Source organism: Ictalurus furcatus, chromosome 8 (genome assembly GCF_023375685.1).
Source record: "Ictalurus furcatus strain D&B chromosome 8, Billie_1.0, whole genome shotgun sequence".
NCBI classification, from domain to species: Eukaryota; Metazoa; Chordata; class Actinopteri; order Siluriformes; family Ictaluridae; genus Ictalurus; species Ictalurus furcatus.
In genome coordinates, this window is record NC_071262.1 from 23,097,039 (window position 1) to 23,106,923 (window position 9,885).

At 38.2% G+C, this 9,885-nt stretch overlaps 1 protein-coding gene across 1 annotated transcript; it reads right to left on the reverse strand.

The window, feature by feature from the left end:
* Window positions 1-536: 536 nt before the first annotated feature.
* On the reverse strand, window positions 537-1,902 carry LOC128612017 (C-C motif chemokine 5). Its single transcript, XM_053631917.1, has 3 exons — window positions 1,715-1,902; window positions 918-1,032; window positions 537-796 (listed from the first exon to the last, which is right to left on the reverse strand). The coding sequence occupies exons 1-3, from the start codon at window positions 1,776-1,778 to the stop codon at window positions 739-741; spliced, it is 237 nt and encodes a 78-aa protein (XP_053487892.1). The 5' UTR covers window positions 1,779-1,902; the 3' UTR covers window positions 537-738.
* Between the last annotated feature and the right edge of the window lie 7,983 nt (window positions 1,903-9,885).

Genomic DNA, 9,885 nt, shown 5'->3' on the forward strand with positions numbered 1-9,885 from the left:
AGAGTGTATAGTGTGTTTTCTGTAGGTCCTTAAAATCTCGATTTGTCTAAAATCACAGTGACTAAAGTAAAGACCTTAATAAGTATTCAATTGTCTTTCATTTGAAGGTATGTGTTCTTAAATTTTAGGATTTCTGTTCCCGCTGATGTTGTGCTAGTAAGTTTGACATATATGTCAAACATATGTCAGTATGGTGAAATCCTACCAAAAGTCTACTAAAAATGGTTGAATGATAGCAAATGATCTGATTTCAAACCTGTGCTTGTCAATAAATCACTGCTCACTGTCATGATTAGCTACTGTCACTGTGATTGATAGGGTGGAGAGAGTATGCCCCTCCCACTCAGACAGCATGGCCAGTTTTACTCCCTTTTCTCCTGATAATAGATGCACGTGGCATTGTCTGGATTCAAACTCATGATTTCCCCTTAAAAGTATTTTTCATGACAGAAAGATTTACTCCTATATTCTCTAGTTTTTTTTTTTGTTGTTTTTTTTATCAGAGATTATGTTTCTTCAGGGAGTTCACTCAGTGGTGTAGTTATAACTTTATTTGAATCTGCATTATGTTAAGCATCAGTAATAGCAATAAGCATCATCATATGGTTGATCAAAGTTATGCAGTGAATAAGTGGTTAAAGCTTGATGTTTATTGTGTGTGTGTGCGTGTGTGTGTGTGTGTGTGTGCGCGTGCGTGTGTGTGTCTGTGAGTGTATGTTGCATCTCAGGTGCAGTAGTCTATTTATTGCCGTTGACTTCAAGAACACACAGACTGGCGTGCTTAGGAGTAGTAACACTGAAACACACACATAAACACACACATCAATACAATCTCATCTACTCTCATCTCATTTATATATAGATTTAATTTCACTTTTGAAATATTAAATCACATAATATAATAGTCAGAAACTCACATGAAGCCTTGCAGTGAACAGTGTGAGCCTGTCCTTTTAACCTCCAGAATGTTCTTGGGAGGAATTTTGCCAGTGAAAAAGTTGAAACAGCAGTCCTCAGGGTTTGGGGCAAGAGCTAAAGATGAGCAAGAGACAGAAGAGGTGTTTTGGTAAAATAGAAATGTGGATAAATTAAACATTTTTCCATCAGTTCTTCAGTTTATGGATCATTTCATGATATTAATGTACAATAATATTGATTTTACATAATAATAATAATAATAATAATAATAATAATAATAAATTATTATTATTATTATTATTATTATTATTATTATTATTATTATTATTATTATTATTAAAGTTCTTAATGCTTTTTATTATTCATTTATAATAATATCATTCTAATTCTAACTCTAATTATAATTTTAATTCTATCATTAAAATACTCAGATGAACATGACACTTCACCTGTCATGTTTGACACATTTAAAGCACATGATGGACACATTTTTATTTTCACATGTGATTCTTACACTAAATGTGTTAATACTTCAAATGTACAGTATATAGTTTTATTTTTCACATGTAGGACATTTGTACTCATCGTTGCTTTACAATATATACACCTAGTAGCCATTTTTCAAATCCAACATTTACATGTCACTTACTGGTGTAAAATTACTGAGTATTGTACATAAACTGTTCCTCTGCACCCCTCTACCTTCTCTAACAATGGACAGTAAACCAAGTTATATTTAATTATACTACATATACAACTAATTCTGTACAGATACACAAGTGTGTAATAAACTCACGTGTAGCGTCTGAGTAGAGCGCCATAATCAGGACGAAGCCCAGAACCAAAAACAAACGACTCATCTTCACGTTCTCAGCAGGTGTGTGAGTGCACTCTTCTCTCTGTAAGATCAAATTTCTTGGGGTCTGGTTTTATAGCCTCATTTTATTTACCTAAAGTGAGATCCCCCACCGCTGGACTCCTCCTCAACTCACCACATCCTCCACCTAGAAGGTACAAACAGCTGCTGAAGTTGTATTATCAAGAGTTATTTAAGAGATACGAGCTGGTCCATCTATCATAATTTAAACATCAAACACTGCTATACAGAGAACAGTACAAAATTATTTGTATATTTGGTGAAATGATGAAACCAACATTTAACATTAAATTAGCTTCAGCCAGGTTTTACTAGCCCATTTTACACAAACATTTGTTCAAAGTCAGATTTTCCCCACCCACTTAGCTCACTTCCTTCAAGCATGGTATACAAGCTGAAGATCTATAATCAAGATCAATCTAAAAGATAAGTAGAAGCAACTGATCCATCTCTCATCCTTTAAACTTTAAATACTGATATACAGCTTACAGTTGAGTGCAAAAGTTAAGAAAAAAACAATTAACACAAGTTAACTTTTACAGAGGTTACCTAAGTACATATTCAAGGCAAGGGGGCTAATAACACTCTAAAAACTTAAACTCTGAAACATTTCTACACTTATACTTGTACTCAAATATTGAGTACATTTTAAAGCTGTGAAATCATTGAAATATACCTTATGAATTGAATAAATGTAAGTAAAAAATGTAATTATATCTGAATAACTACATTTAGTACCATGACATATAAAATTGAGCAGATATAATTAAAATCCTAAGTCAATGCACTGGTAACCCTAAGTGTCACGGTTTCCCCTTTAAGCAGCGCGAAGGAGAGCATGTGGGCGCGCGTGCACGAGCAACGTGTGCGACCACCTGCTTTTCGTATTTTGACGATCGTGACATTGTGTGCATTGGACACGTGCTTTTATTATGTTTCTGTTATGTGTCCTCCCTGTTCTGTCATTGGCTGTTATTTCATGTGTGTCTAGATTGGTGTCAGCTGTCAGCAATTGACGCTGATTATGTTTGTATATATACCGCATGCCTCCCAGCACACGGTGCGGAATATTCGATATAGTAGATAAGAATAGATACTTACGTTAGAGTAAATTAGATTAGATATCGTTCGTTAGAGAAAGTCTTTGTCCATGTTATGTGCCTTGGCTTAGATTAGTCTGTTTAGTTCACGCTGGTTTTCCACTCCCAGATAGTAGTCATAGTTTATGTTTCTTGTTTTGTTTCTCGACCATGTTTGCCGTGACCACGACATTGATTCCTGCCTTGACCAGTTTATGTCTGTTTGTCGATCGCCTGACCTTTGCATGTTTCTGGATTACGTTTGGATTTACCTGCTTGTGTCTCTCTTCAATAAAACCGTAAAACTGCAATTGCATCTGTCCCTATCTGCGTTACGTCTCGAGATGTGACAGAATATTCCGCCTACATGGATGCTGCAGGAGGATGAGGAGAGCATTTCAGCAGTAAATATACGGATTACTGGCCACGATACAAATCAGTCCAGTTTCCCCAGAGGACTACCACCGAATTCCAGATAGAGACTTATGGGTTGGAGAGCTACCCGTTGTTGTTCCTGGTTCACAGCTAGGTGTACTTCGCTAGCCTAGCACATCCCAAGCCTGTCAAGAAACGGTGGCTGGGATTCTTAGTGTCCCGGTTTTATGGCACGTGACTGGGCGGAGCAGCTGGTCCATACAAGAGTTCGCGCAGCCAGGGCAACTAAAAAGCCTGGATTTTCTGGAGAGGGGATTCCATGGTATGAACATGGCTGATGCTGGCTAAAATTTAGCCTATTACCTGAAGACACTTAAAAATTCAACATAGAAGCAAATACTCACATTTGCAAACCCAGTTGGAGATAGAAAAATAAGACCCCAGCCGTGAGTGAGAAGAAGCAAGGTTCCAGATTTATTGGTTCCGTTCCACCACACGAGATCCACACTGATGAGAATTCTCAGAAGTGATCTCACATCTGAAGCTCAAGCTCCAGTATTTATACTGTATTTACACAGCAAATAACCAATATATCTTAGAAAGACTATGATATCAATACCAATAGGGTTAAAAAAGAGCTCATCTACATTACCATCATGTTTAAAAAGAGGCTTATCAAATTTACCATTATGTTTTGAACGAGGATTTTCTGATTACCATTATGTTTTGAAAGAGGACTTTCTGACTACCATTAGGATTGAAAGTGGGAGAGAGACAAAACAATTTAGAGAGACCTTGGTCTCACTATTATCTTGCGGGGGACAGCTTGACTCAGCTACCCTTATAAATGGCTCCTCATGGTTTTCTCTTAAAATTAAGGCCCCCGTCTACACCACTCCTGACCCTTCCTCGCGAGACAAGAATCTTCACCATCTGAATTATGAGTAAGTTTCTTTTACATTTTTCTGTATTTCTGGTTTATAATTTACTTTCATATTTGCTCTATATCTCTATTTTATATATGGTTATACTGCTTGCAAATGGTTTACTGTACTCCCTACTTCATAATATCATTATATTATCCTTCTAATATCCTACATATCCTACTACTCTTTATATTACCCTTATAATATCTTAATACTCCTTTTTATTATTCTTATAAAGTTATAATGTTATGTGTGTGTGTGTGAGAGAGAGAGAGAGAGTGTGTGTGTGTGTGTGTGTGTGTGTGGGTGTTATGTCTGCACGCCTGCCCTTCACTGTACGAGAGTGTGTGTGTTTCTCAGCCTGCACTCCTCAGCTCTTATATTTCTCTGTGACTAATAAACCATAGTGTGTTACTCTTAAAAGATCTTAAAGTGTGAATCCAATTCGTCAATATCCGCCTAATACCGCTTCTGTGTGTCTAGGTGCCCGTCGTCATTTTTCCTTCTTTCCTTTACTGGAGCGGCTGGATTTGGATCTGAACACTCACTATCAGCTTGCGCATCTCACTGCTGACATCATGGTGCTACTTAACGTTCTTCGCAGCACCCCCTCTGGAAATGGAAATGCGGGGTCCCCCCCCCAGATACAGAATCCACCCTGTGAATGTGTGTATTGACGCCTCTACACAGACAGACTCTCCGCCTGACCCTCCCTCCAGCTTTCAGTCTGAGGATGATGTCACCTTCTCTGATCTGGGCTCTGACCATTCTTCCCTCTTCTCACCTGTCAGTCCGCCGTACTTTCAGTGTTCTCCTTATTTCACCCTTGCTGACTATCCCATGTCCCCAGGACGCACCCCATTTTCTTCCCCCTACCGCCATCCTCAAGATTACGCACCCACCAGTCCTGTGAATTTTCAATAAAATTACATATTAGTTCACACTGGTTTTCCACTCCCAGTTAGTAGTCATAGTTTATGTTACTTGTTTTGTTTCTCGACCCTGTTTTCCGTGACCACGACATTGATTCCTGCCTTGCCCAGTTTATGTCTGTTTGTCGATCGCCTGACCTTTGTATGTTTCTGGATTACGTTTGGATTTACCTGCCTGTGTCTCTCTTCAATAAAACTGTAAAACTGCAATTGCATCCGTCCCTATCTGCGTTACGTCTCGAGACGTGACACTAAGTGAACACAACTAATAAAAATGAGTAGATATATTTGAAAACCTACGTAGATATAACAGAAAAAGAGACTATTATTTAACAAAACAAATGTGCCACATTTACTAAATGCCTTTAACTGAATTTAATTCATACAGGACATTTAATTATCAAAATTAATGTTACATTTACTTCTTTTTTTTAAACTGTATTTATCTTTTATTCCAGGAGTCAGTATATCTAATGAAACCAAATGATAAACATAAAGCAAGTGTATACACATTAACATTTTATTGAAACATTTAAATGCCAAATGTCACCAGAATAACATGAGATTAAGTTTCAATTCAAACTGGATTACTTTGCAAATGAAATTTGTAACAATGTCCACACTACAAAAACAGTGAGCTGAATTGAACAAACCTGTATGACTTTTATCTTCAGTGGGACACATGATGGGCTGAGACTGTTGTGTATGAAAAATCCAGGACATCAGCAGTTTCTGAAATATTGCATTTATTGCATTATGCTGCTGCCATGTGATTTACTGATTGGATAACTGCATGAATGTGCAGGTTTACAGGTATTCCAAATAAAGTGGACAGTGAGTGTATTCATCAACATTAACTTACAATTATGAAAGGAGACTTCTCTTTTTGTTCATGTCTTCCCTCAGGTAGATTACATATTGTCAGCAGGCCAGTGTCTGTCATGCAAATACCTGGTAGGGCTCATAAATATTAATGATACTGAGTTCGCCCAAACTGATTTGCTGAAATCAAAACGCAGACGATGAGCGCTACCCAATGGGATTGCTGCTTGTTCTGTCGCATTTGTTCTGTTCACTGCTGAAGCAACCAGCTGGCAGAGGCTTCTGCTTGATCTTAAAGCCTTTGTTTTACATGAATGGCTACATTGCGATTAATCAAAACAAACTTATTAAAATCAAATGATTATTTCCCTAAATGTGAGCGGGACATGCCTCCCCCCAGTTATAAAGGTCGCTACACCCCTGGCCATACACCGTTGCAGCCTTGCGCAAGCATCATTGAACTTTTGAGAAAGGCGATAACAGAGTTTTGTGGCTCATTTCCACTTGAAATGACCTTACTATCTTAAGGATTAGAAAATAATTACATTATAAAGTCATAAATGTTAAGTCTGTGTGGTTGAAGTTGCCAATTTAAATCATTAAAACAGTTTCAAAATTTACCTTAGACTTACCTGCTGCTTTAGCTCACAGCACTAAAATACAAAATTTAGGTATATTGGCTATGGTAAATTGCCCAGAGTTGGCAATGTATCAGTGTGTGTGTATGCATGGTGCCCTGTGATGTCCTCGTACCCAGTGTTCCTGGGATAGGCTCCAGTAAATTCCACCACTAAATGCATAGGATACAGGTAATCTCTCACAGAACACGTTGCCATATCAACAATTACACACATTTAAAAAATAATCTGTTTATGTGGAGCACCCACCTGTGAATGAACAGTTTTACTAAAAATCTGCACAAACACATATATGGGGTTATACAGTGGTATTTAAAATAGTAAATTAATTAGTTATTAACATTAAAGTAGTTTAACATTATGAAAACATGAGATTTTTTCATTGTTGATTATTACATTTTTATTTATTAAGCATTAAGCATCAATAATAATTGAAATGAAGCTTCACACCGAGACAGAATATGAAGTGAATTAACAGTTTATTAAAGTTTATTACATTATTAATCTTTATTAGATTTGGATTTCTGTCCTGTCAAAACTGCATCATTAAAGTTTCATTTCAGTGCCTGGGATCTTTCCGAACACACTTGAGCTCATTAGGTGTCGTAACACTGAAACACAGAGAGATAAACACACAAATCAGCAAAGTCTTATAACAGATTATTCAAGTGTGAAATGGGTTAAATATTAATTTATGATATTATCACATAATAAAACAGTAATGCATGTGTTTAATGTCTAAAGGCAGATACTCACATGAAGCCTTTCTTTGCACAGTGTGAATCAGTCTTTTTCACATTCAGGACATCTTTAGGAGGAATTTTGTGATCGAAGAATTTGAAACAGCAATGGGCAATATCAAAGCTGTGTGCTGAGTAAGAGTGACACGAGTTCTTTCAGGTTACACTGTAATTATTGCTTAAATGTACATTAACACAATGGCTTTGTTAAAAAGCAAACATTAATAAAATATAAGAAATAATAAACACATCATATATTTTATCAATTTTATTCTTGAAGTGATTCATCCATCCAAGTTCTTTCACTTGGGGTCCCTATGTGTTAGAAAAATTGTAATCATGCTACTAATAAATTTTTTTTAAGTATTTAACCTTACTTCTTATTATTCCTATTACTCTGTGTTAATACTCCTAATTCTTATCACAAATAAATATTTAGGCCAGAATTATATATAATACCATTATTATTCTATATATTTTTAATTGGTTTTCTTTTGTGTGCAATATTTGACAATGTTGTTTAAAAGTGCATATAAATATCATACTAAATTAAACTGAATTAACACACTGTGCATGAATAAAGAGGAGCTCTAGCTTCAGACTGTACATCTACAAGAAGAATAAAAAAGTAGGTGTGACTCAAAAGTGGTAATGTTAAAATAAATGTCAAAGTAGTGTTAAATACTCACTGAATTGTAAATACGACCACTTAAAAAAAGTATAAATACCCCATGGTGTGCAGCTACATAATTGTACAAAAGGTGTGTAATAAACTCACGGGCAGCATCTGAGGACAGCATCATGAAAATGACGAAGCCCAAGAAAAAAAAAACACATCTCTTCTTCATGTTCCCAGCAGATATGTGATGATCTACTCACTTCTCTCTCTAAGATCTAATTTGCTGTGGTCACACTTTATTAGCTTATTATGTATAAGCATTTACACCCCCCCCCCCACACCCCCAACACACACAATCTACACAACTCAGCACTTCCTCCCCTTGGTGTATAGCCAAAATCTTATGAGGACCCATAATTTAAACCAAAGACTAATCTGAAAAATCTGTAACTGATGATAATCCATGTGTTTGGGTTTTAATAACATCACATGTTAAAATTATGCAGAAGGCAAGGCAGAGCAAGGCTCAGCAAGGCTCAGATTTGACAAGGCTTTACAATGAGCCACTTATCCAAATTCTGTGCATCATTGTGAATGAATAAATTAGGAATCATATTTTTAACATTTGATTAAAGCATTTGACCAGCCCATCCACCTGCGGATGGTAAATGCTGGTGTGAATCAATTTTATCAATTTAAGTTCATGTAGTGTCTGTGACATAAACATCATGCCCTGCCCCACTTAGGAGGTAACAAGGCACTGCTTCCAGATATCATGTTGCATAATCAACCAGGACTAACACAAAGCGATATCCTCATGTGCATCTTTCTAATTGCCTGACGAGGTCAATGCCAATTCTTTTAATTAATGGCAATGGGTGCGATGGCGCTTTTAGGGTGGGTAGTGGATTCATCAGCTAACATTCACAGCATGCCACACACCACCTGCGAACATTGCTGCAAATGCCTGGCCAATGAAAACAAGCCACTCAATGGTTTAGTGTCTCATCCTGGCCCAAATTCCCAACGATGGGATTATTATGAGACATGTCATGTCGTTGTGCTGAATTCACTGACCATCAATTACTTTCACTTGGTCAAAGGCGTGCCTGAGGGTTTCGTCGCATGTCTGCTCCAGAGGGAAATCCCCGAGGAGGATTCCTCCAAATGGCAGGGGGACAGAGCCTCCCTCCAGTGTCTTTGACAGATTGACAGAGCTGATGTCGATTGCCCAGGCAACATCTCCCCAGCCAACGCTGTGCACATCCCACACTGTGCCTCACTACTGTAGGACCCATTCAAAAATTTCCCTCACTAATTTCTGAAAACCTGCCCAATTTATCCCCAGAATTAGTGGAACAGTGAGGCAAGGAATAACTGCCACCTGCACACTATACTTTTGCCCCCAGAATTGAATCTTGGAATTGCCAGGCTCACCCGTCATGCCGGTGGACCTGCCCAGGCTTTACCTCGATCCTGATGGACACAGAAGTTTCTAGCTTTGTGGAGAGTGAGGGAGTTAGGGAACACATCAGAGATGAAGAAGGAGAAGAGAGAGGATTAGGGAAACCTGGGACCAGAGAGCTGGTTTCGAGGGAATTGGCCCCCGTTTCCTCATTGCAGGGATGTGGAAGGGGCAGGGAGAAAAGGACTGAGAACAAGAACAAGAGAGAGAGGGAGAAGATGGGGGCTCACCTGCCATGCTCCTCTGCCAGCAGCCACCTCTGGCAGGTGCCTCAGAGCTGTTGGGCTAATGCGAATAGTGGCTGAGAAGTGCTGACGGAGCTGTTCGAGGGTGCAGGTGACCCGTTACAAAATGTCCTGCTTTAGGGTAGGGTACTCCAGTAGGTTTGCGAGTGGAAGGTGTTGGGCTTCACCTGACAGTAGAAGCAGGCGGACCACCTCTGTGATGCAGGCCAGTCCCATGCTTCTGTGGCATGCTCAAAGAGCTCCAGGAAT